Genomic DNA, 26,813 nt, shown 5'->3' with positions numbered 1-26,813 from the left:
GAATGTACAACATGTCTAAACTTGAAGCAGATGGGCTACAGCAGCAGAAGAACACACTGGGTACCACTCCTTCCAGCTAGAATAGGAAACAAACTACAACTCACCAAATCACACAGCAAAAGACTGGAAAAACATGGATGTGGTCTGATGAGTCTCGATTTCTGCTGCCACATTTGGGTGGTAGGGTCATAATTTAGTGTAGGCAACATGAAACCATGGATCCATCCTGCCTTGTATCAATGGTTCAGGCTGCAGGTGGCGGCCTGATGGTGTGGGGGCTATTTTCTTGGCACACTTTAGGCCCTTAGTACATCCTGAACACTGCTTAAATGTCACAGCCTACCTGAGTGTTCTTGCGGAGCATGTCCATCCCTTCATGATCAGTGTAGCATTTTCTGATGGCTGCTTCCAGCAGGATAACACATGCCACAAAGCCATCTGTGAGGAAAGTTTCCAGCACCTTGCTGAGTCGAAGCCACGAAGAATTAAAAAGAGCTTTGAAAACAAAAGGGGTCCAACTCAGGTCTAGCACCTAATAAAGTGGCAGATGAGGGTTTATTATATGGATTAGCATAACCGGTTCACTTTAAGCGTTTCGTGTTTAGTTTCAGTTGCTAATCATTTATAAATATGAATGTTTTCAGGTATCTTAAAAAAAATAAATTACAATCTTGGTTACACACCCTAACTCTGAGATTTGCATTTGGTCTTGTTCACATTGTAAACCAACCTGGAAAATATTAGAAAAAAAACCCAGATCACATCAGCAGGCATTTCTGGACCCTGCAGGGTTGCATGTTGTTGCCATTTTATTAACTCTGGGCTACTTAACAACCCCTTTGGAAAAAAGGATAGGTCACACACACATAAAAAGCAACATCCAGCAGACACAGCCAGTTTGTTTTTAATTTTCAAATTTATTCATTCTTCAAATTCTATGTCATGGTTTAGTGTGTTGGCAGAATTCTACATTGGTTTGGTGGATACAGTAACTCAGGAGTGATAACAAGAGTGTATCTGTGAATCAACAGACAGACTTGGTATGAATAAAGCTTATACACAGAGAGGAAACATCTCCAGGCAGGCTAACAGAGGTCTTCCTCTTCCCAGACACGTCTTATATTGCTATACTAACAAAGGCACATGGACAAGTTTGAGTTAACAAACACCAAAAAGCTTCTTCTCCCCAAAACGTTTCACATCATCAAACCTCGTTTGGCTTGAGTCGCTCATTTAAAACACAACAAAAATGGACATTTACATCTCCAACAACATTTAGTACGACACCATAACGTCATATTAATCATACAACACATAATCACTAGAAATCAACAGGGCCTTTGGCTAATGCACACAGCAGCAGCAGCAGCACTCAGAGACAAAGTTCTGACATCAAGTGGAAACATTTTGGAGCTGCTCTCATAAGTTTTCCAGAGCAAAACCTTTCCCCCATCTTTGGTCTCAGCTGCAGGCTTCAGGGAGAATCAGAGGTAAGACAGGGCTAAACAGAAATGTCTGAACTGGACTACAGGATGTGTTACACCTGAACAACTTCTGCTGTGACAGTTGGTGTCAGATGGCATTTTCTTGGCTTTTCAGATGGTGTCCTGCTCTGAGAAGTCTACTTTTGTTGTCACATATGAGTGAATGAACATCATGAGGCTACAGCGAGGAAACTGTTAGCTTGATTATAATTGCAAAGAAAAGAGTTAGCCTTCCAATAGGCTATATTGGAGATATAAAGCTCAGAGTTACATTCTGTCTTCATTAACGATTACAAAACCAAATGTGTAGGAGGGCTTTTAACAAACAAGATTTCCTGGAAATTTCCCATAAATCAAACCAAAGTCTTTCCCACAAACCGTGCCATTATTCTCTCCTAAATCAAGCTGGATGTAGCTACATATTTACAATTAAGACATGAGACTCTTGTCAATTCAATCTTCTCATCAATTAATAGCATCTTTTGGCGTTTTAACATAGCCCAATATAGTACAATCATTGCTGAACCAAATACAGCTTTAAAATTTAGTCTCACAGGGCTAAAGTTATTATTATTATTTTTAAAAGCCAAAATGCTGTTAGCTGTCAGACTGGTGAAAGCCTATTTAGGTGTAGCAACACCTGGTTAGTTGAGTGTAACAGGCAGTGTGGAGGGTGGAGCGGAGGGCAGACATAGTGATGGAGGGACTCTGTGGTGGTGAACAATTGGTGTGTGCTGTACATGCTGCTGCTGCTGGTGTTAATCCAACGTTCACTGAGAGGATGGCAGGTTCCCATCTGCACTTAACTCGACTCATTGGAGCGTCATGGTTCTCACACGGCGGTGAAGAGCTGCAAAACTGTTGTAAATAAAGTCAGAGAGAAAGGCACAAGCACCTAGCATCAAGGCAAACCACTGCTGCACCCTCACTTCTCTCTCCCCGTCTTTCTCTTGCCTTTTCCACAAACCCGTCTCACTTACTTTGTTCTTTTCTTGCAGCATTTAAGGAACATGCTGCTGCGATTCTCTCACAATTACCTCTCTTCTTACTCAAACACTGTACAAATAAAGATTCTGAAGAGTATTCAGTAGTAAATTGAACTCTTTAAGGTATTTTCAGCCACATCTGACACTAAAAAGTTTTTTTTGGCCTCAAATCTTTACTGAATGTTCGAAAAGTTTCTGTTCCTCCTCGTCAAACCTCCCAGCATCTGTCCTACATGCTGTCAAACCTTGTTCTTAACACTCCGCAACAAGATACAGCTTTAATAACTCGCCCAGTTAACGAAGCAGTGTCAGGCAGACAAAGGAGCAAAATAAAAATAAAAAAGTAAACAGGGAAAAAAAAGAGGCAACAGCTGACCCTGACTTTGATCCACAACAGCCCCCTTCATCTCACTGTCTTCTATTCTAACACTTTCCTTATTGTTTTCTTGGTCATGTTCCCATATAAAGCACAATAAACAGCTGGTGCAAGAAAATTGCACCAAATATATTTGTTATCCCTTGGCCTCATATATAAAATCAGAATATTTAAACAGCATTAAACAGTATTAATCCCAAAAATATTATCTATAAACATAAATATATCAATTAGTTTAGCTGGATTTTTATTGTTTTTTGTTTAAATCGGAAACACATGCCACCCATCTAGTGACAGTTTGCATCTGATTGGCTTAAGCAGAGTGGAGTCTGCAGTCATGTGATTGGTGGATGGCAGAGGTCAGGAGGACATGGGTCCTGGTGTGTGTGGTCAGAGTGGCCATCATCTGGAGTTCAGCCTGGGAGCCGTCTGAAAGGGAGCCGGAGGAGAAACGTTTCACCTTAACTCAGAAACTACTGTGTACTGCTTTACACCAAAATCTTTATTCACAGCAGTTGAACAGCATACAACAACAGTCAGGATCAGTAAATCGATTCAAATCAGTCAGCAAAGCTTGCATCTATATGACATCACTGAGAGCGGGGCATGGTCTGTGGTGCCACTGCAGGGGAGGTGGACACACCTGAGCAGCAGCTGCAATCACGCCTCTCTGGCTTTAAAGTCTGCACTGGCTCCTGTCAGTGTTATTGTTGGTATGTTGAGCTGTAGCTGTGGTTTGTACAGCAACCGTGTGTGTGATAGTAATAAAGAATGCTGAAAAGCATTAAGATGTGGACCAGTCTGCCGTGTATTTACTACAACCTAATATGGTCATCTCACGCACACTGCTCTGGCTTTGAACGCAGATGCTCCACCCACCCACTGTTGGACAGGTGGTCGGGCTACCAATTAAAAGAAAGCTGGTTTAAATGTTTTTTTTTAGAACTGTGAATGATGTGTAGATACACCCTTTGAAGCTGCACCAGCACTCATTAATGCAGACTGAAAAACGAGTATACAACAAAGTGACAAACCCCCCCCCCCAAAACATCTGTAAACACTTTGCTGACAAAGACATAGAACTGATAATGATGCAGAAGATGATGAAGCACACTCACCACAGACAAGTGTCCATTCTTAGCTTTGGCCACCAGCAGTTCTGATCCAGGTGTGAAATCTATTATCCCCTCCTTTCCCTGACCCATTGTAAACTTTATACTGGGGAAGCAACAGAGGGGCAGTGAGAATCATGAAGGAACTCATAAAGTACTCCAGAATGATTAACATGAAAGGAGCCTGAGATTACCAGTGCAGACCGTGCACAGCTTTGTGGGGAACAGTGTGTGTGTTTCTGCCTCTCACCTGCCCTGGTTGATGTTGATGGTGTTGATTTTGTCAGCGCAGATGGCGATCTTGGTCAGGGTCTCGATCACATGGTCGCTCTGCAGAACCACATCTCCCTGCGAGGAAACACAGGCAGACGCAAATTAGTTTTTTCTGTGGGACTTTTTTTTTCCTTCTTCAAAACAGCAGCAAAGCAGTTAGGTGTCCTCATCTTCACCTTTTGCTTGTTGTCCTCACTGGGCACGTGCAGAACAAACACGCCATCGCTAAGAGAGCTGACGGAGATGCCTGCAAACACAGCACAACAATTAGTGGCTATTTTCTTTTCAAAATGTCAATCACTATTCCAAATCATGTGACAAACACCCGCTAAAAGACAAGAAGACACGAGAAGCGTCTGTCTGTTTTTGACCTCTGACCTTTCAGAGCGCCGTAGTCAATGCGCTGCTTGAGCTTGCCCTCCTCTGCAATAACGGCACTGTTGGCAGTGAGCAGCAGCTGCCGGGGGCGGGGCTTGTAGCCCCTCCTGTCGTACTTGGTGACCGGCACTGCATACTGGGGACAAAAGCGCAGGAAGATCAGTACATGCTGATGCTGAGCTTGTAGTTAAAACTGTCTAAAGCTTCACTAACCTTCATCTTCTCACTGCCCAGAGCCTGCACAACTTTGGGGTTAATGTTCTCGCCATCTGAATAAGAGCAGACACATTCACTGATCTGAAAGCATTTGTAGCCCGTTGGCTGCAGAGTGAGCAATGGCTTACCGAGTCTGGTGCTGACAAACAGCTTGGGCACGCTCTGTGGGTAGTTGTCCTTCTTGTCTTTGAAGATCTCGCTGGCAATCATCTTCTGCTCCATCTATTCAAAGGCGAGAGTGATGTGAATGAAGCAAGCAGCAAACCAGAAAACTTACAGTGTGATAGAGAGCGCGGGGCAGTCATCACCTGATGTTTCCACTCAGGACTGATCTTCTTGCAGTAACTCCACACCATGTTCTGCATGCACATCTTACGCAAATGCTCAGACGCCTACAGACACACAGAGGTTTCACATTACTTGACTACTGGCTTCAATTTTCACTCATTTTCTATATGAGAAGGTCTTACCAGACAGAACATTTACATGAACATTTTTCAGTCAAATCTGAATTCTGACCTCAGTGAGAGCAGCTGGAGGAGTGGGCCAGCTCTTGTCCAGGACATTTTTGGGCAGGTTCTTGCAGAGGTTCATGAGGAAAGAGTAGCGCACATAATCCAGGAAATACTCGTTCTCTGGACAGCGCTCCTTGTGACGGTAGATGAAGCCTTTGATGAACCTGATGGAGAGACAAGAAAGGAGCTGGAATCATCAAAAACCAGCAACATAAAGTTTCTTCACAGTAATCCTAAGAGAAACATTAGAATGAAACAGCACCCTTATATTTTTTTTTAAAAGAACTCATTGGAACTTTCATAGCTTTCAGAATGTAATGATTAGTTTTTTTCCAATTCATTTACTTCATTGTCTCCCTGACAATTATTCTGCATTTTGTTTCACTTTACTTAAATGATTATTATTAGGACTGATCCTCAAAGCAAGTCTGTTGAGTAAAACACGAAATCTGACTGTTAGTAATTAAGGCAAATGAGGTAAGGTAATAAGGTTGTAATTAAATATGTTTAAATGAAACCAAACAGAGCTTCCCATACTTTACATTTCACAGTCACGCGTAAGCACAATCCTTTGGCAATACTAAAGTGCCAAAAAGCTGCAGTTCCTCTAATCTCCACTTGAGGCTGCTCCAATGGTCCACAGCCTCTGACACAAAAACTTGGTCTCTATGGATAAACGTTTTCATTAAAGTATGGCACCATCTACTGGTTGGATCCGGTATAATCTGTACCTGCGGATTGTATTTGCTGCCTGTCGTCTGCGCTGGGCCCTTCTTCTGGCCAGGATCCCCCTCCACCATGCCTGGACTGCAATAGCTGCCAGATACAGCAAATTCACATAAATAAATGGTTCAGATTTACTGTAAATATGAGATACACATGTATCTCGTGTATAAACTTTATATAAACCTCCCTACCTGAGTTTCTGAGCTTCTGGTATTTGCACTTCTGGCTGTAGCCTTTCCACCCCGCCTGCAGCTTGGTGGCTGTGTGGGGACAGAGGCAACAAGCTCAAACCTGCAGCACATTGTCTGTCAGCAATATAACGGCATTGATGCGTCAGATCGAGACTTGCCAACTCTTACCGAGACTGTGTTTCCTGGTCTCCAGTGCATCCTCTGTGGCAAACAAGGTCTTTGGGAAGCGAATGAAGATTTTGGATCTAAGTGGTTATGAAAGACATGGAATTACAGACACAATAAAGAAAGTCAAAATATGGGACAGTGCTTCTTATTCTACAGGATCTGTGACAGCTGCCAGATATGACAGATTAGTTTTGACATCTTCATCAGACAGTGCAGCTGACCTGCCCATTTTGTACTCCTCAGGCTTGTATCCCAAGTGTTTGACCAATGTGGAAACTCCATCTGACAGCTTCCCGTCCCAGTTAGGCCACGTGCCTGGACACAGGGACTTGTATCTAAACATAAAAAGAAAAAAAACAAAGTAATCATTTGAATTAAATCAAAAACTAAAAGGGTCTGGCTGTTTATAAGACAGCAGGTTAGCCAGCTATTTCTATAGTTTCTATTTGGAGGCCAGCCTTTATTTGTTTGTCTCACCTCTGCCTGATCATTATCAGAGACCCGCTTTTTAACAGATAAAGACATACAGGTAAATAAATGCCTCAGGCGAGCACAAACCAGTCAGAGAAATAATGTGCAATATGTAAGCTTTGTTTGATTTATCTGTAGTAAGACTGCCAAATGATCCTTTTTTCCAGCCTCTGACCTGTGAGGATTTAGTGCTTTTGCCTAACGTCACAGGAAGTAACAAGGAATTTTCTGTTTCCCCTTTTTTGCTTCAGGAAACTTCTTTTTTTCAACCTCTATTCCAAATTAAGTTAGCAATGATAGCAGAAGGTGATTTAAGACACTTTGGCTTAAAAGGCCTCTCACCTGAGAGAAGAATAATAGCTCTACACCAGCATGGGTTTACTGTCATTCAAATCGAGTTTAAATACTGGGAATAGTCACTTTTGAGCAGCTTTGAACTTTTTTCTTGTTTTGCTGCCAATGACTTGGGGTATGAGGAGGAGGTATTGAGACTTTTGGTAGGTGTTAAAAGCTACTATAGTGTACTGAGGTATCCAATGGAATGCAAAGCTCAATACTACGTTGTTCCATAGTTATGAACGAATCTAAATAGTTTTACTTAATAATGTTCAATGAATTACTAAAACTAATGTGTTTCTATGTGAGAATCTTTGTGACCGATAGCTGCGATGACACCAGCAGATGTTGTGGAGACATGTTAGCGGTGGCAGATCACCTCTGCAGGAACACCTCGTAGCGGCGTCTGTAGGCAAAGCCTGCCCTCCTCACCCGCAGATTCTCCATCAGTCCCAGATACTTGACCTGGTGACGGATCAATACTTCATCAAATCGACCTGTGACGGAGAGCAGAGGGAGAGCAGGCTCAGTGAGAAAAATGTGAAAGGCAGCAGAGCAAAATGAACCAGAGAAAACCAGTAAATGCTAAGCAGCAGGAGTGGGAGTGACACAGGACAAAGAAAGAGTGTGAAACCAACAAAAGGCCAACTGTGGAGAGAAACAAAGGGCTGGTCCGATATACTGACGACCACACGGAGAGGTCCACTGCAGCTACTGATGGAGCAGAAAAAAACAAAACAAACAAACAAACAAAAAAACAACAACAACCCCAAATCCAACCTGCTTAGGTCAGAATTTTTGAAATATCAGAATGAATGTGAGGTTTGTGGGGAAATTATTATCTTGTTGAAGCTCCTTTTACTAAAAGTATTGCATAAAGCTGACATTGACCCTCTGAAAAATACTAACACTCATAGCAATCTGAATCGAGCTGACAACAAAAACAACTTTATTACAGGAGTATTTTATTTTGAAAATCTGAATTTATATAGTGTGAAACATTAACAGATACAAATAAAGAAGAATTAAAACTTACTACATGCACTTGAAACATTTTCGTGCTGTTGAAATCTAAATTTATGAAGTACACCTAAATGTAAGCTTTGCAATTGGAAAACAATATTAGCACAGGTCTCCACCAAAACAACAGGCTTCTTTGTAAATGTCCAGTAAAGTCACTGGTTTTGTTTGAACAGATTAAAGAGTAGAAAGCTCACATCTGTCAACTGTTTTTATTATCACCACTTAGAGTGGTGATGGCAGCTGGTAGTAATAACAGCAAAAATACCATCATTTTGTTGTAGGGGGGCAATAATATGTGAGAGAGGGTCGGGCGTATGCAGGTACACACAAACAGACATAAATGCTCCCAATTTACTCAACATCTGACACCTATGTGTCACCTCACTGTCTTCCTCGCTTTCCTGGCCTCACACTTATACTCTTTGTTGTGCCCTGGATTTATTATTTATGCTGTGTTTGTGGGGAAAGTATTGTTCCGTAGTTAGATTTTGCATTGAAAAAAAGCAAAGACTAGAAGGAAAAACTGATGATGGATATGTCTGTGAAGGTTCATCGTAGTCTAAGGAGCTTGGAAAGAAAAGCGTCTGGACTTCTCATCCAAGAAGCTTCTTCAGTTCAGAACTGAACTGAACAGATGAGAGGTGAAACGTCTTCAAGCAACTTAAAGAAGTCCAGACGCTTTTCTTTCCAAGCTCTTTAGACTGATGATGGATATGAGATCATTATGAAATCGTGATCCATTAGCTGTCACCGAATGAGGCGAACAATCGATTCAAACATTTAACAACAACATTTGAAAGAATGCGTTCTATCGTGTTCTGCACTACATTAACAGAAAAAGGACTTGAAATCATACCTGACTGCTTGGAGTCATTGGGCTTGATACAGCGCACGTACGACGGCTCCTTGGACATCAGGATCTCCATGAGTTTCGCCAGACTGGCTTTGAACTGGGTGGCTGCCTGGAGGGGCAGACACAGAAATATGATGAATGAGAGGTGGTTAGCAGGGGATAGAGAGATGAAGGCAAGAGGACGCTGGGTGGCAAATGGAGCAAAGACTTAAAAAGATAAAAAGTGACGAGGAGAAGAGCAAACTGAAGCCTGGTGACAGAGAGGATGAGCTAAGAAGAGCAACGTCAGCAGGGGGCGGCGATGTGACGGCAAGCCCAGCTGACACTGAACACTGGGCCCAGTGTGGAGTACTGGGACTCTTAACCCGCCAGCCTGTGACAGGTCCTGTGTGAGTGAGCGTGCATGGAGGACATACAAGTGTCAGGGAATTCCTCAGTGAGTGGGTAGCCACAGAGAATCCCCATCAGACCGCCCACTCAGCACTGGAGAGGGGAAACACACCACTGTTTGTTTTGCTGTGGGAAAGTATGCTGGGACGCAAACAAGGAAAAACACGGCAGACCTCAGGAAACCTCAGAAATTGAAGCAGGGAGGCACAGATGGACACTGAGGTATCTCACCGTATCAGGACGCTTCTTGTCACTCAGCTCTTCCCTGTTAAAGCACTGCGTCAGGATCTTGTTCTCTGACATACACATGACCTGCAAACACACACGCAGGGTACGTTTAGCCTGAACGTCAACTCTGGGAAAGAAAATGGTTCGCTTAAACTCTGTCTCACCTCTTTTAGGTTCCTGAAGAGCAGGTCGTTGTTCTTGTCCAAAAATCCTGAAAGGAGAAAGAGTCAGATGTGAAAATGCAATACCTCACATTAACACTCATCACTGGCCCACTGCTCTGACTTTCTCTTCTTCAAATGTGTGAGAGAAAAAAAATCCAGATTCTCCGATTATTTCTTGGTCTTCCTTCAAAGGGAAAAACTCCCAATGCAGCAAGCGAGCTAAAACAATAATAATACTAATAAAAAAAAAATCAAACAAACAGTGGTACATTTTCAATTTAGACAGACTGAAGAGTTTTCTAATACTGAATTTGATTTTATACCACACTAAATAAAAATTTTATTTTCTGATTTTCCAGCTGTAACAAGTTCAATTGAGGATCTTTCAAAGTGGTCTTAAAGCGGATCTATGTGACTTTTCCTCATTTCCTTTCATATATGACCCTGTTACAATGTAATGTAATGTAAATGCTCATTTTAACCACGGCAAACAGCTCAAGATCAGTGTAGGTACAAGTAGTCACTGAAACTTAGGGTTCGGGCTGATGCTTCTTTCTACTCTTGGCTCAGCGTTACATTATTCAAAGTGGATACCTCTAATATGGTCAGGCCCCAGCCAACTGCTATTCAAATACTTTGTTAGTGAGGGGCATCCAGTCACAAGAACGTTGTCTTGTTTCAGTCAGACGTTAAACTAAAAGGCTGCATGAAGTCCTGGGATAAGCAAATACGTAAGGATAATTTTGGACTGTGAATTATGCAAAGTTACTGAATTAAAGTTTAAAAATGTGAACAGAATAGGTTATCTTTAACAGCTTGCTTAATAGCAAATAAAGCCGATATATTTAGAGTTGTATCTAAATGTACTTACTACTACTACAGGTTAATTTGACGGATAACGTAACTACTAACTGTATGCTTTCTCTGTTAAGGTGAGCCTTCCAAATTGGTGAATTAACCTTTTTCAAGCAAGGTTCATAAGAAGTAAGCAGGATTTTCATAAGAAGTACTTTCACACAGTGCATTTGTGGCTAACTAGCTTGTTGCTTCTGAAATGTTGACCCAGGGCAACATTAAGAATAAGGGTTCAAAATTGCTACTTGTTACGTTTGAATGTCAAGAAGATGGTCAGAAACTGGATTATTTATATAACTTTATAAAAAAAATCCGTCACATCACTGCTACAAACAAACTGTGCAAGAACAGGCCTGATGTATGTGATTTTGTTATGTGAAGTATTAGAGCTTCTGTAAGTCTGCTCAGAGCTTTTACCATTTACTGGGAGTATTATCAAACAGTACTGGTATTTAGTACTGGAAAGGAGTCTGACATGCCTGACTGCTTTGCCAAATTCACCACAATAACAAACATGCAACGGCACGAGGTCATGCTGTCCTTGGCTGTTTTTTTCCACTTAGAAAAAAGAAGCACTACTTTGATGTTGACACTGTTCACAGCAGTACACTCTCACATCAACACAACCACACACATATACATATATATATATATATATATATAAATACACACACACACACACACACCGTTGACATTGTAGTTAACCTCCCCAGCGTAATGCAGCAGTCTGAATTCATCACGGCCCATTACCTTCCGGGTCTTTGCATCTGCCAGTTTGTGACTGCAGGGAAGAACACAAACAAACAACGTGGATTTACCAGGAAATAAACTGGATACATTTAATAGTTCAAAGTCTGACAAGCTGAACTTTATGTGAGATCACACTGTATAAGCTGTGGATGAGAAGAGAGAATATCAAACTAACGTGACAAAGTGTGCGTGTCCGCCCACGGTGTCCTCCAGCTTCTCTAGGAAGGTCAAGTCACTGGCATCTCCGGGCCTCAGACACTCCTCATCCTGTGACACATGAACAGAGAGGTCAAATATTGTGAGTACAAACTCTCAGAGTTTGGCTGTCACACTTGCCTGTTGTGTCCTGTGTATTAAAGGTCAGGTACAAAAGGTCTTGTTCACTTGTCTAACAAAAGGTGTAATTTTCACTGAGGTAAGCAGGAACATCTCCCTTTCACATTTTAAAATCATAACTTTCCTCTTAATCTTTGGGTATATGTTTGATTTTCTCCCTAAAATGTCTCTAAACACAAAAAATAAGTTTGATTCATTCATATAGTAACATATCTAAATATAGATGATACATGGTGAGCTTCTTTATAGCAGTCACTGAACAGCCAACACTGGACCCACAGTGCGCAGTGGTTAGCAGCGCTCGCCTTGCAGGAAGAGGTTTGTGGTTTGAATCTGCTGTTGTCTGAGGAGCTTGCAGACTGAAGTGTTCTGTCACTTTTCAACCAAATTCACCACATCTTTGTTTGTTTTTTTCCCCCCGATTTTACATTTTTAGTTTTTGCTTCGACTGTCACTCTCAGGCCTACGCACTAAATAAGAAGCTGGAGACAAAAGTCTATGTGCTTGTCTATGCATGGATTATTCCTGTTTGTTTGATATGTTCCACTAAAGACTATTCTTTTTAATATGCTCACCCATAGATTCTTTAAATATTTCTGCTTCTAGACCACATAAGCAATAAGTGAGAGGGACTAGCATATCTCCTCACCAGAATGGAGATGATGCCTTTAAACTTCTCCTCCACCAGGTCACAGATTATCTTGTTGTTGAAGTACTGCACTGGCTCCCACTGGAAATGCACAAAAGTTATGGTTAGAGATCATTAAGAGAAAAAAAATGACTGATTGCTGAGCAGCTCAACGATCTGCTGCACAGATAGGAAAAAGAAATCATTAATAGATTTTTTTCTCATTAAAATCTGAGCTGCCACCAGAAATTGATAAGACCAAGACACAAAACAACTTGAAAGCACAAGAATCAAAATCACAGTGCACCCCAGGCTGAGTGTGGTGGTTGCAGGTCCTGTTACCTGTTAGCACAGTCAAACTATTTCCACTGAGATGGCAGAGAGAGAGGGGGAGAGCGAGAGATATCAGATAAGAATGGACTCTTTGAGAAGAGAATCCAAGCTTCTCCCACAACTTGTTTGCTCTCTGACCACACAGACATTTACATTAGAATGAAAACAAGATGCTCTTGTTCTGAAGGGCCAAACAAAATCAAAATTCAATGAATATAAATGAGGAGAATAAGAGTAAGTGAGGAGAACAGTCAGCATCTTGAAACATCTTTCAGTGCAGACCTGTTTTGACATGTAATCTTCTTAAGAGGTTGAAATTTTTAATCTGTAAATAAAAGGCCCCCACCTCCCTCACCTCAACCAATAAGAGGGCTTCATTTCTAATGGGTCTGCATCTTCTAAAAATATGTGCACTTTCTCTAAATTACTTTGAGTTTAGACTCTGAGGGGGAAAAAAGCAGAACAGTGAATTCAATTATCGGCTTTACTTTGGAAAACTGCAGACACAATTGCATTAGGAGCTCTTTGCAGAGCCTGAACTCTCACTGACCCACTGATGAAAACAAACTGTGGAAAAAGTAAATAAGAAATCTTTAAAGCATGAGCAGAGCGGTGCACAGAGTAGGGAAACCCCTGCACAAAATTTTTTAAAAAAAGAGAAAAAAATTCTACATGTACATTTGCTGCAGCTGAACAAGCAAACAGCAGGTTTTTTACATATGGAAAAGGTCCACGGCCATCACTGTCTAAGCTTTCTGAAACCAGACCTGAGGAACACATGGTACTTTTAATGGGAAACTACATATGACAACAGGTCGATCACAGCAGGTGTATGGGCACTGAGACAGAGAGCAGTGTCTGACCGTGATGCCTTCGGCCTCGTACTCGTCCTGCTCCGACTTCAGGGTGAGCTCGATGAAGAGCTGCTGCAGCTTCTCGTTACAATAGTTGATGCAGAACTGCTCAAAGCTGACACATGCAACAAACGAGACAGATAAGACAAAGCAAGGAGACATGTTGATTCTAGTTTATTATGTCACACTGTTCACAGAGTAGACGACAATGGAAGTGGAACACATCCAAATGAGTTCATCTAAGTTTTTTAGCACACAAAAAGGGGAAAAGGATTCATTGGCTAATTTGGGGGTAGTTGTACCTGTTGTGCTGGAAGACCTCAAAGCCATAGATATCCAGCAGACCAATGACACTGTAATTCTTGGAAGAGTCGCTCTGTTAGAAAAAACAAACAAAAAACGCATTTGTAATATACAGGAAAAGGAAAGTCCCAGCATACAATAAACACCATTTCATCATCTAAAGAAACTGCTGTTATGCTGCTCAGAACAATACTACCAATGAGGTTGAGCAATACAGTAAATCAGACCAGTGCTAGCATTTATATAATAACTGGATTGAATAATATTCTGCAGAAATAAAACATTAAGATAGATAACTGCTATGGCATTAATGTACTGAGAGGTTGGAAAAGAATTTGTAAAGTAATGAATTTAGAGGAAGACTCTAAACTTAATTTAAAACCAAGTATGTTAGCTACTCTCTTTCACTGGCTAAAAAAAATAAAAAAAAACAGACGTCTACCTCTTGTTTTCTGCACTATAATAAGTTTGTTTTTAAGCCTCGAGATTTAAAGGTAATGGTTCATATTAGATGGATTAATTCTTGAGGATAAAAGAATTAAAGAAAACATAAAAGTTAAATTTATGGGAATAGAAAACAAGCTAAAACTGGTAGAGTTTCTTTTCTTTCTTTCTTTTTTGAAAATGGGATTATTTCACGTAACAGGTGTGATAATATAAAAAAAAAAAGTGTATATTCATGACAAATGTGAAACTATAGAAATAAGAAATGCACTCAATGTATATGAACATGTGCAGCGTCCAGCATGTATGATGGCCGTTATTAGTGCGCTTTTTGATATGGCTTGAAACTTTGTCTATACATTTTTAATTTTTGGTGCAGTTAAACTAAGGGTAGCTTTATAAATTTATCAATAAACACATTTTATTAAGGAAAATCACAGGTTAAGATTTAAACTTTAAAGCTTCATGGTCTTCGTTGAAACATTTTGGGCAAAAAACAGGAACAAAAACAGATTTTATAAATTCTTTTAATTTGAATCTATTTGTGTTCAAGTTGTTACCAGTAAGGTACTACAGGACATGATACAAGACTGTGCCCACAAGGTGGAGCTGTGCCGTAACAATACAGGGACACTGATGTGCTCTGTGCTACAGTAATCAGTGTGGCAGATGTAGTAACTGACTCCAGGTTAAACAGAAAAGTACGGTGAACTGAAAACATTATCAACTGTATGTATGAGTGTGTATACCGTGTATGTCAGCGACGCGTTGATCTTGTTAACTAGCCAGGTGAAGGTGCGTCCATACACGGCTTTGGCTAAAGCGTCCCGGGCTGACGATGCCTGCTCGAGGTTCAGCGGGCTCATCAGCTGATGATGAAACACACAGAGAGACAGGAAGGTGAGAGACAAGTGCAGACAAGCAAAGACTGACAAAACCAGAGTTACACGGGGCTCAGCAGGGACAGTTAGACAAATCACTGTATTAGAGCAGACATTACACACACAGGAAGGCTTTGTAAACAAATGCTTATCGCACAATGAGAGTGTGTATCCAGACCCACCTCCTCTCCCTTTGCAATGATCTTCTTGTGTGTGAGCGCCTCCGTCAGCACCGACACATTCACTCCTAACAACTGGAAAAAAGCACGGCAGCGTTAGGAAGCTACACGGTGACACACACAGACATCATGCTGGTCGGCAGTGACGCACTGCTCTGGTATCTGCACATTAGGTCTGACTCCTGGTCTAACTGGAAGACTAAAGGCATGAATGAGAGCCTTCTCTGTGGAAAGTAATGATAGGATCATATCGCATGCTTGACAAATTAAAGAGCGGGGCCCATATTTCCACAAAGTCAGCTCTAACCTGCCAGAAGAAGTGAGGGCAGTTTCTTTTTTTTGGGCAATACCCGATTAGAAAACATTTAGTAAGCAGCAGAAATATAGTTGTGAGAAACACTGAATTCAGACACTTAGACAATAATACTGAATTCAACTCTACATGTTAGGAACATGTAGAGTCCGAAAAAGTCACTTGGATGGGTGACGAAACGTTTCTCGCACTGAAAACGCTACGTCCAGATGAACAGAATCAGCCTTTTGGGGCAAAAGGTGAACTTTGACCTTTTATAACCAAAATCTCGCCTTGTGTGAAAATGTTCCCTCATATGCACGTGAACGTTATATGGCACAAAATGTTTTGACAGATCGCCGTTACCAAACCAGCTCATCTCAGTCCAAATCAACCTTTTTCACAGAATGTTTTCAAACCCCCAAAAGGCAGCACTAACAAAGTGAGACGGACGTGTTACAGGGACTTTTAACCTTTGACCCCATAACACAAAACAAAACAACGTTGAATCTAAGTTAAGGTTTATGTTAAATTTAAACATAAGAAGAAGGGACAGATGAATGGTCTGGAAGCAGACTGCATTCAGCCTTGACTGCTGCCTGTGTGGAGGCACAAGCAGTTATCAAGTGAATAGGACAGTTTGAATAGCTATTAACGTTCTCGGCAGACTGCTGAAAATTATTACCTAAAGCAGCTCAATAGATGTTTGTCAAAGTTTGCTTGAAGTGAAAAGAAATGTGCAATTTGTCTGCCTCATACAGGATACCTTATATGTGACACTCAATCCTTCTGTTTTCACTTTTGTTCTGCTTTCCATGAGGGACTTGTCTGAAAACTAAAAGCCCTGTTGCTTTTATGTGGCGCTGAGCGTGTTCGTGATCCTAACATTGTCTTACCCTGGCCAGGTACTTTATCTGTATGTCAGAGGTGATGCAGGCATTGCTGTCTTCTCCGCCGTACTGCACATTGCCGAGATGGAGAACGCTGGCGATTATGTTCAGCAGCTCCTACGCAGAGACGGAGGGAACAGGAGTGAGAAAAAAGGAGAAGAACAAAGGGTTGTGGCGTGATAAGATTAACCTGAAGTTACTACCGAGGCTATCTTTATGAGACTGATACGAGCTGCTTTGATTAAAGTTAAGATCCGGAGAGAACAGGAATCCAAGTATCAAACCGGAGCTGCACACACACACTCTCACACCTGTTCTTCACTTTATGAGCAGTGTGGGATCTCAAAGAGCTTTGGAGGCGAGCCCAGGCTCACGAACATGTAGGAAGACTCCCACGCTGAGCTCAAGAAACATCTCACTTTAGAATAACAGCCACACACACACACACAAATCACACAAACACTCTCAGCAACAAACGCCCACAGAGTAGCAGAAACAACCCCCTCAGGCACACACAGTTCAGTGTTTGCAGCACAGCCTGTAGTAAAAACTGTTCCATGGGCATTAATGCACACTGGATTATCCATGCTAAACTTATATGTTCCTACAAAACTAAATACGTGCCAGCGTGGCCTTCGTCCTCACCTCCACCTCGTTCTCACTGAAGCCAATCACAGTCAAGGCTTTCCTCACTACCTTCCAGTCACTGCGATCGTTGATGGAGCTCACTTTGGGACAGTTTCCCTGTGGAAAGAAGAAAAACATGTGAACGACCTAAAGCACTTTAAACATGCTGCTTATTTACAGTCAGTTTTAGCTTTTCATCCCCTTTATTAAATATGTCCAGCAAACCCTACAAAGCAGCTAATGTGCAAATTGCTGTTTACAGGTAAAGTAAACACCTACTTATATGTGAGCTAAACACCTATTTAGACAAACACAAATGTGAGGTGCTCTGCTCGGTAGCTGCTGGGAGGGGGAGAGTTCAGCTAGTGCCTTAAAGGCAGACCGCTCCCCTGAGGACCCCTCCGCACCTTGTACCGTGAGGCTATTAGCCAAGCTCCCATTAGGACAAGCACACAGTGCAGGCCAGTGGTTTCTGGCAGGTCGCAGAGAGAGAGAGTGAATCTTTACAAACCAGTTATTCATCAGCAATGTTTCTCTTCCCATCCAATTGTGAGAAAGCAGTTCCTCCTGAGCAGGTAGCATGCAGTCTTATTAGCCAAACCAAACACTTCTATTTTATGATTAATAGCAACCTTTCTTTTTTAACATGTTGATTACTATCCTAGACACCCCTCAAAAAAACCCCAACCCACAGTTTAGGAACTGTACTTGTCATTCCTCTGCTGTCCTCACTGCTTTAAAGCAGCCAAGCTATGTTGAAGCTAGTGCTGTTTGGTCATGAGATAATCCAAGGAGAACCTTAGGTTACCTCATGATCTCTGTAATAGCCACACACACACACACACACACACACACACACACACACACACACACACACACACACACACACACTTTTAAGCATTTTCACATAGGAGGAGCTGCATAGCAATTTTTCTGATGGACTCTTTTTGACTGTAGTTTCCAAAAAGACCAAGTTAGAATACATGAATGGACAGCACTAACACTGCTAACACTAAGGATTATGATCACATCCATGATGATAAGATGCTCAATAAAAACTCAGATGAGCTGCACCACAAACACGAGTTCAGGTACTACGTTCTTACTTTGATCAGGTACTGGTACTGCTGCGGGTTCCTCTCCAGGCCCAGGTGTCTGAGAAGGTCTTCCTCTCCCCCTTCGATCAACTGGTAGAAAATGTGGAAGTTTCTCTCCCCGTGGTTCTGGTGGACCACACGCGACTTCTCCAGCAGATAGTTGATGATGTGACCTCCCACTGGGGCTCCCTGCCGACGGAACAAAGGCCAGAGAGGGAGGGGGGACGAAGGGGAGGAGGCGGAGAGGGTGAGGCTGGGGTACTGAGGTGTGATTTGGGGTTGATATTAACATGCAGGTTCCATGGGGATTTTCATATTTTTCATATTTTATGTTTCTTTTAAAAATAATGCATTAATCGATTCTCATGCTCGAGTGTCGAAATACAGCAGCTACATATGAGATTCTACTTGCTGCACTGCTTAAAGTAGCTGTCAGTATAAATCACCGTGATGTGCTCACCTTGAAGTCAAACTGAATGTCCATGTACTTGCCAAAGCGGCTCGAGTTGTCATTACGCAACGTCTTGGCATTGCCGAAAGCCTGGAAGGAGGACAGAGTGGAGTGGGATAAGGAGCAGAGCGATGATTGATAGATTAAAGAGGTAGAGATAACAGAAAAATGGAGAGAACAAGTGTGATAAGGACGGGTTGACAGACGAGGAAAAAGCAGGAAAGGAAGGAGAAAGCCGCAGCCATTAGACTCCCTGCGGTGTCTGTCTAGGACAGTAGCACAGATTACAGGGTACAGGGCATGCACACACACTTAAAGACATCTGGAACACATCTGGCTGAGACATAGAGACACCTAAACAAGCGCTCATGAAAGCTCCGGTGCTTGTGGACTGCCTTCATCCTCCAAAATAAAGGCTTTTATCTAAACACACCATCATTAATTAAGTTATTCAAAATTAAGAAAAAATATTTTTGGCCATTATTTTTAGCCAAAATGGCACAATGTCTCACCTCGAGCACAGGATTGGACTGCAGCAGGCGGTCCTTCACCGTCTGCACCTGCTCGCTGGCTGGACAGGTGACAGCATAGTACTGCAGGATCTTCTTGGACGCCTCAGTCTTCCCGGCACCGCTCTCCCCTGAGATCAGAATGCACTGGTCCTTCCCCTCCGTCCTCATGGAGCGGTATGAGTTGTCTGCCACTGCATAGCTGGAGGAGTGGAGCAGAAATAAATTCATCATGACTGTAAATTACAGTTTCAATAGTTATGATTACCAATGATAAATATTTTTAAAGACGATTTTACTCTTTAAAAAAAAAGAAAAAAAAAAAGAGGGCAGATCAAGAGGTGAAATGCAAATAAAATTAAACACATGATTACTGTTCAGTCATGATGATGAAAAAAAAATGCTGTGCTGGGATAACTTGGAAAACTTGCGTTAGGAATGTGACATATGACAGCGCCTCATGGCATGTGAGCATGGAAAGATAGAAGACTACCCGTGTGAAGCAGAAAGGCCAGAGTGGAAAACAGCCTGTTTCACTTACAGTATAGCCTGTCAGCCCTGTGCTGCTATCACCACTGCCATGTTGTTTCAGCTTATTTGGAAATATTAAGAAAACAGCCCCGTGACACTAGCTACATCATTTTGTATGCATACGTTGAGTTATACTGTAGAGGTCAGCTTCAGGTCAGAGGAATTCCCTCTCTCTGGTACCATCATTTGCTTACTTTTCTTTCCACAACTCTTTGCCAAAGCACATCTTTCTTTCCACTCAGGGGCCGAGAAAACATTTACCCACATGCTCGAGTGTTTAAGGTGAGAGAGTTGGGAGAAAAAAGAAAAAACTAGCAGTGGTTACAGCAGAGAGAGAAAGCTCGCCAAATGTTTCGATGATGCCACTGGGAGCCTTTATAATGCTCGGCATTGTTTCTCTGACCATTTCTGTGGCAACCTTTCAAACAAACTTTAACTCATACAAGGACAGACAGGCTTTCATAGCATTATAAGCTAGTTGACTCTGCAAGATTGGCACTTAGAGAAAATATTCCCACATGCTCTGCGGCAATATTTGGAACGCCGTTATGTCATCGACAGGAAAAAACCTCACGAAGCTTCAACAAATTCCCTCTTTTAGGCTGTAGGAGCAAAAACATGACCACAGTAAACATACTGTCCACCATGAATGGTGCAGTCAGTGTTTCAGAAATGTGATTCACCTAACAGCACGGAATCCTCCCCCCAAGCTTTCACTCAAAGATATTATTTATATAATCCAGGATTTACAGACAGGCACACAAACATAGGCCTTTCACATCACAGGAGCAAAGATGAGCAAAACACTATTTGTTATGATGGTAGGCCGTGGGCTACTTAAGAGTCAGTCATAAAGTTAACACCTCATTCCGACAGCACCGTCCATGTCATAATAGTTGAAACAACAAAGCCAACAACAAACCATGGTACAGTCACTATCAACAAAACTGCAGTCAAAGAACAAGGGTGCTACTTCTGGAAGCTTTCTGATTTCAGTCTGTAGCCCTCCAACAGTGTGACTACCATTGAAGACTGAATACTATGGTCCTGAGGTTTCAAAATGAGGAGGTCGTAAGCTAACATCACGTTTCTCCCCGACTGCCTAAAATGCACCCATGAAAGTTTGGATGCAACATTGCACCTCAAATGCAGTCTTCAGACCCAGCCCATGCTGAATCAGTCTGAGCTGTGCACTGTCAGATCGACCGACGCTGACATTACTTACATGTGTGGTGAGACCTCGTAGAAGTTGACCCCACGGTATCGCTCCATGTGGTTCTTGGTATAGATCTCCAGGTCTTTGTAGGGGTTAACCGACACCAGCACTGAACCAATGTATGTCTAAGGAAAAGGAAACGTGAGGTCACATTACATGAAAATGATGGACTTTTACTACTACCACTTTGTTAGTAGGATCCTGAGTGTGTATTGTGTGATGAGAATCACACCATAGCTTTATCAGGGACACATGGACATCTTAACTGCATGTCTTACCCTGGGCAAGCATGCTGTGAGCTTTTAATTCAGAACTCAATGCCCAACATTATTTTTCCTTTGCCGGCTTGTGGACAGAGGTAAAAATAAATAATCTCTGCATCATTCAGAGGTCTGTCCTCTTCCAAGTGCAACATAATACTGCTTTAAAAAAGAAAAAAAAGAAAAACGAAAAAGAAAAAGAAAAAGAAAAACAAACAAACCTCAGAGGTCCACACAAAAGAGAAACAAGGCTCATGGCTCACTGCTCTGTTTGACAGCAGTGAGGTCATTTTCACACAGTTACATCAGGCTTAGAATAAATATTTAAATAAGTAATATATTACAGGAACTCATAATTTAAAAATGTAAAATAAATCCTTATGAAGAGTGCTGGGACACAGGTCACTATCTTTATGATAGCAGTACACATGTCCATGTCCCCACGCCCACTCACATAGATAAGGTTCTCTTTGAAGCGTTTGCGTAGGTTCTCTATGAAGGCTGCCTCACTGGTGTAGTTCTCCAGCAGGACAAAGTCCTGCACGCCCACCCGGTCTCTGGCTGTCAGGGCCGACTCCATCATAGCCCGCACCCCGTCACTAGCCACCACCTACAGGAGCAGAGAAAAAGGGAGGAGGTGTGGTTAGTGAATGAACATACCGAAACAGAGTAACACTTTATAAACCACAATCTGCCAGTCCCACGCAAGGAGAAACAGAAACTCTACAGCACGCAAGCATGATCCATCTTCATTAGGGGAGGACTGAGATGACTGAAGGGAAGCAGCAACCAAAAACACGAGGTAGAGCAGCACCAAGACACAATGACATTCCTCCTGAAACTCAAACGTGTTGCATCCAAAAGATTGTGTTTGTTTTATGGAAGTGCCGAATACTGCAGCATGCTGGCTGGCCTTGAAGCCACTCATTGTGGCTCCATTTACTGAAGCAAATAAAACTCTTCATTCAGTAGTCTTTGATGTTTTCCTTGTACAACGGGGCTTGGCCTTCTGTGGTGTGCTGGCTAATCTTACTCACATTCAACAGATATTTATAGCTCACTGCTTATTATTAGAGATCCACTAACAATTTGTCATATTTCTAAAAGGTCTGATTTGCTGGTATGAATTTTGTTCAAATTCAGTTTTATGACACATTTTAAATAGTTATTAACTTCCACATTTTCTCTATATTGACAGCAGATTACAAGTCCTGCTAACACTCCCACTTGAATCTCAAAATGAGATGTTCCAGGTTACTGTGCAGATCTAAAAAAATAAAACAAAACAAGAAGCACTGGGAGAGCGCACACCTTCACCGAGCCAGCTCACTCTCTGGGCAACGATTTACTTTGAAGTGGAGAGTATCGCATTTTCTATATATTGACTTTTGTACTTTTTAAAAGGTACTTTAAGAAATCTGCAGTGCAGTAAAAACAAGTGTGGGCTTTCATTATTTGCCCATTTTAATATACCCGACATCATTCTGAGTATGGCTATACCACATGTGTAACAATCAGGTCAGAGTTTATCACATTAGTTTCAATGTTTAGTAATGAATATCAAGTAAGATGTTTTTAAACACAAGTTAATCCTGTTATCCAAATAATAAGTATCTCTATATAGCATTACTGTCACGTAGACCTTAATCTATTGATCTTCCAGGAGAATATAACAAGACATTTTAAATCTTTATACAGTACCTTCTATACCTTACACAGCACAGTTGTAAGAATCAGTTTCTAAGTTATAAGGCCTTTTGTTATTAGGTTGACCTAGTGGATGCAAGTTGGTGGATGCAAGCTAAATTTTAATGGATTGTTAACACGACCCAACTCTCCACCCATAAAAAGTTTTATTCACAACTTTTCAAGCTATGGTGTTTACAGACAAAATGACACTCAAGAAAACACAAACAAAAAAAGGACCTCCATGGCAGAGGTAATAAAAAAAAAAAAAAGATTGCAGTACTGCAGTCTCTGACATTTCTGGTCTCTGATTAGCTCTCCAAAACAAACGAAGGAGTTATTATGTCAATTAATCCTTAATCTAACAGCTATTTTATGATTGATTTATTGTTTATTCCACAAAAAGTAAAATCAAAATCAAGTGAATCAGTTTTTAAGTGTGACGTCTAAATATACGGGTTTTTTTTGTGAAACAGTCAAAAATTATGTTTAAAAACATAATAATAATAATAATAATAATAATACAACATAAAGAGCAGCAAACATGTGGAAACAGGTGCAGAATTCTAACCATTACAACCTCTAGGAGAAAATCCCAAGCCCCCCTCACAGCTTGAAGCCTACAGCAGAAAACATTCAGGCCGATGCTGAGAAACACTGTTTGAAGTTTACAAGCCACTCACAGACCTCCAATTTATTCCAACACATGCTGCAAAACACAACCAAGTGTCTGCTTGTACATCATCCAGAACTTCCTGTAGAAAAGCTTCAAAGAGCTTCAACTACCCCTAAAGAATTAGAGAGAACGCCAGGAGCAGGGCTGTACAAAGTTATCACTCTAACCAAAGTGGGCAAAGTCACACCCAGGTTTCACATATTCAAAAACACGGAGGCTAACTTAAGAGTCAGACCTGAATTTAAATTGAACACTTACATGTTTAAGTTCATCAACGCCTTTGACCAGGAAGCCATTTTCTAAAATAGATGTTTGAGTTTTGCGCATAAGATTGCGAAAGTTACTGAGATCCATGTTTACGGAGTCGGACTGAAGCAAACTCTGAATAACTTCTTTCTTAGGGCAGAGGCAAAGGTGGCCAGTGCAAACGCAATGAGAGAACACACACACACACACACACACACACACACACAGTACAGCAGGTGTTGTTGTTGTGTTATGTAGCACAGCAGTCTTCAGCCCCCAGGAGATCACAAAGAAGAACTGGAGACAGATAGGGAAGCTGAGGGTGGAGGGAGGAGAGGATATATTAATTAGTGCTAGGTGAGACCAGAGGGAAAAACACAGAGGAGAGAAACAAAACGAGGAGAGAGGAGATGAGAAATGCGAGGTTATGACTCCAGTCCTTCTCCATCACTCCATTTAAACTGTGAGGGAAAGTTAGCAATCCTCCCTGAAATTCCACACATTTCAACAACCCATTAAATCACTGCAGCACACACGCACACAGAGTTTGAATTTCACACAAGTATGCATTAATATGTTTGATCCCTGCTTTCAAAGCAGAGTGGTAATGTCCCAGGAGCTTCAGTCATGGGATGCTGGTGTGGACCTTGTTCCAAGTCTGTAAACACAAAAGTAGCACTACGCAGGTTTCTATAAATTAATAACATTAGCGAGCATTGCCCGTTATGTGTATGCTCTTTAACTTGAAACCTGTTGGTTGGGGTAGGATTTGACTCTGCCCCTTAAGTTGAGAATAAACTTAGGACTGGTTGGTCTTGATTTGGGATTTTAATGTTTGTTATGATCTAAGATGTCTTGCTGTTAGACTAACTGGTCTTCATTTTGAAGTCTAATTTTGAGTCAAAACTTGAGAGGTGAAACTTGACGCTTATGGAAAAGCAATGTAGTACACGTAATCTAATCATGTTATACATGGCAGTTAACAAATATCTCTAAATTGGATATGTATCTCTTTTCCTTCCCTTCCTACATGCTTAAACACATCCATTTTCATTTGAATATTTCCCTCACTGTTGTTGTTCTGTCAGCATCTTTTCTCCACTCTTGAGGTTTGATTTGCCTTAAAGCTGCATTTACTATAGTGAGACACAAAGACACAAACGCTAAAGTGAACGTGATGCTTTTATTAATTTGATAGTGGGAGTTACTTGCCCTAAAATGTCCACGGGGATTTAACAAAATAGTTTTTCTTAATAATTATTAAACTAAAGGAGACGGGCAAGCTTCTATCAACTTTGAAAGAAAAGAAACACAAAAAAGGTGATCATCAAACAAAAGTGAAAGTTAAAGGCCAAATCGCCAAAAATATCCTCGTCTCCACAAAGCAGGAGTGTACACACACACACACACACACACACACACACACAAGCTGCAAACCAAAAAGGCTATATGGCCCTGGAGCTCCCCTCTCCGGCCTAATTGTTGAGTAGAAACATCTGTACAGAAGAGCAGGACCTTAGATATTAGGACACACCCATACAGGCAAACATCAGAGCAGGTCTGGCTATATTATCCAATAGTAATGGTACACTCAGGATTTGTGGAAGTGAATCGGCTATAACGGCCTGCCTCGTAGACTTTGTGAAAGGCTGTGAGGATAAAGTGCAGTGGTGCTTCACTTAATTAAGGATATTAAAAAGGAACAAGTTAAATATAGTGGATCGTCTAAACTGAGCAAAGTTAAACCTTACGCACTTTTCTCATGTCTGAATGTGATGGTGTCCTGCGACTTTACTTGTGCTTGCCAATATGACAAAGTGCATCCATTTGATCTGATTTACACAACACTTTAATTTTCTTTGCAGAAGGTAAAGTCCATTAATGGATCAAGAATTCATGATTCCAGGACAGGTCATGTGACTCCGGCCTACACCTCTGGGTATCATTGTGATTTATTGACACAACCATGTGTACATATGTGACCTTGTGAGTGTGGTAACTGGAACCTATACATCCCTGAGCTCTGGTGACCTATTGTTTGACACATGTGTTCAAAAAACAAAGAAACTGCAGCTGGGAGTGTGTGAGTGTGCATATATACTGTGGCATTCTCTGTTGTCAGTCATTGCTGAGTTGTTTTATGCTGCACTTCCCACCTGTAACGTCAAATAAGCGTGGTACTTTGAGTTCTCAGTTTGGGTTTTCTGGTAAAAAATAAAACTGTCTGATTGCTGTTATGATGAACAATTAACTTCTTAGTTTTCTTCATCCAAACACACTGCTGTTACTACAGCTGGAGACAAACTTCCTGCTTGGAGGATTTTTCCTGGGAAAGACTCAGCAGGCAGCGGGTGTTCAGACCAAACACAGGGGAATATTCCATGTGGGAATGGCTTAAATCACTGTTAAGAGCAGCAGTACTGACATTCATTTACATTAAAGGAGCCATGTTTCATTACAACAGCGTCCAATAATTGTGATGCCTGGGACAGAAACCAGAGCCTTATTTCCTCACCTCTCCCCTCCTCTTCTTCCTCTATACATTGTCACCTCTCATTCACTTTCTGTCCTTGTTTTGGTCTCCCGTCCTCTCTCTCCATTACTTCATTGTTTCGCAACGCTTCATTCACTGTTTGGCTTTCCTGCTGCCGGGTAATGCTCCACACCGGACCTCCACCCGGTCTCAGGAACACACCAACTACGTGCCAACCCAGTTCCTACATGTCGTCATGTTTTCCAGAGCCTTTGCTGCAAAACAAGGTAGCCTGGAGCCAGGTTAGCAGGAGGGAACCTGGAGAGGTGCACCACTCTGCCAAGATGGTGCACCTCTGGTTGTTTGGCACTGCTGGTTGGCTGGTCCACTGCTTCGGTGCAGACTT

At 41.6% G+C, this 26,813-nt stretch overlaps 1 protein-coding gene across 3 annotated transcripts in view; it reads right to left on the bottom strand.

Moving 5' to 3' along the window:
- Positions 1-897: 897 nt before the first annotated feature.
- LOC147313950 (unconventional myosin-Ic-like) overlaps positions 898-26,813 on the bottom strand; it is a 61,939-nt gene continuing 36,023 nt past the window's right edge. For all 3 annotated transcript variants that reach the window (XM_086260718.1, XM_086260720.1, XM_086260719.1), the window contains 31 exons: positions 21,781-21,936; positions 21,076-21,191; positions 19,323-19,521; positions 18,820-18,900; positions 18,369-18,548; positions 17,281-17,379; positions 16,642-16,752; positions 15,457-15,528; positions 15,143-15,262; positions 13,949-14,022; positions 13,656-13,761; positions 12,481-12,561; positions 11,671-11,762; positions 11,432-11,526; positions 9,891-9,937; positions 9,730-9,810; positions 9,112-9,217; positions 7,612-7,729; positions 6,647-6,760; positions 6,426-6,502; positions 6,258-6,326; positions 6,072-6,156; positions 5,345-5,504; positions 5,134-5,217; positions 4,954-5,047; positions 4,823-4,878; positions 4,610-4,745; positions 4,408-4,478; positions 4,209-4,306; positions 3,965-4,064; positions 898-3,275 (listed from right to left, as the gene is read on the bottom strand). In XM_086260718.1, coding sequence (XP_086116844.1) covers positions 3,249-3,275; positions 3,965-4,064; positions 4,209-4,306; positions 4,408-4,478; positions 4,610-4,745; positions 4,823-4,878; positions 4,954-5,047; positions 5,134-5,217; positions 5,345-5,504; positions 6,072-6,156; positions 6,258-6,326; positions 6,426-6,502; positions 6,647-6,760; positions 7,612-7,729; positions 9,112-9,217; positions 9,730-9,810; positions 9,891-9,937; positions 11,432-11,526; positions 11,671-11,762; positions 12,481-12,561; positions 13,656-13,761; positions 13,949-14,022; positions 15,143-15,262; positions 15,457-15,528; positions 16,642-16,752; positions 17,281-17,379; positions 18,369-18,548; positions 18,820-18,900; positions 19,323-19,521; positions 21,076-21,191; positions 21,781-21,936 — 3,105 coding nt within the window. In that variant the 3' untranslated portion in view covers positions 898-3,248. The remainder of the gene's footprint in view (positions 3,276-3,964; positions 4,065-4,208; positions 4,307-4,407; positions 4,479-4,609; positions 4,746-4,822; positions 4,879-4,953; positions 5,048-5,133; positions 5,218-5,344; positions 5,505-6,071; positions 6,157-6,257; positions 6,327-6,425; positions 6,503-6,646; positions 6,761-7,611; positions 7,730-9,111; positions 9,218-9,729; positions 9,811-9,890; positions 9,938-11,431; positions 11,527-11,670; positions 11,763-12,480; positions 12,562-13,655; positions 13,762-13,948; positions 14,023-15,142; positions 15,263-15,456; positions 15,529-16,641; positions 16,753-17,280; positions 17,380-18,368; positions 18,549-18,819; positions 18,901-19,322; positions 19,522-21,075; positions 21,192-21,780; positions 21,937-26,813) is intronic.

Source organism: Aulonocara sp. 'chitande type north' Nkhata Bay, linkage group LG14 (assembly GCF_057382095.1).
Source record: "Aulonocara sp. 'chitande type north' Nkhata Bay isolate Kocher_YH1m ecotype deep benthic linkage group LG14, A_spYH_male_GT1.1, whole genome shotgun sequence".
Lineage (NCBI taxonomy): Eukaryota > Metazoa > Chordata > Actinopteri > Cichliformes > Cichlidae > Aulonocara > Aulonocara sp. 'chitande type north' Nkhata Bay.
This window is presented reverse-complemented; position numbering and strand designations above follow the sequence as displayed.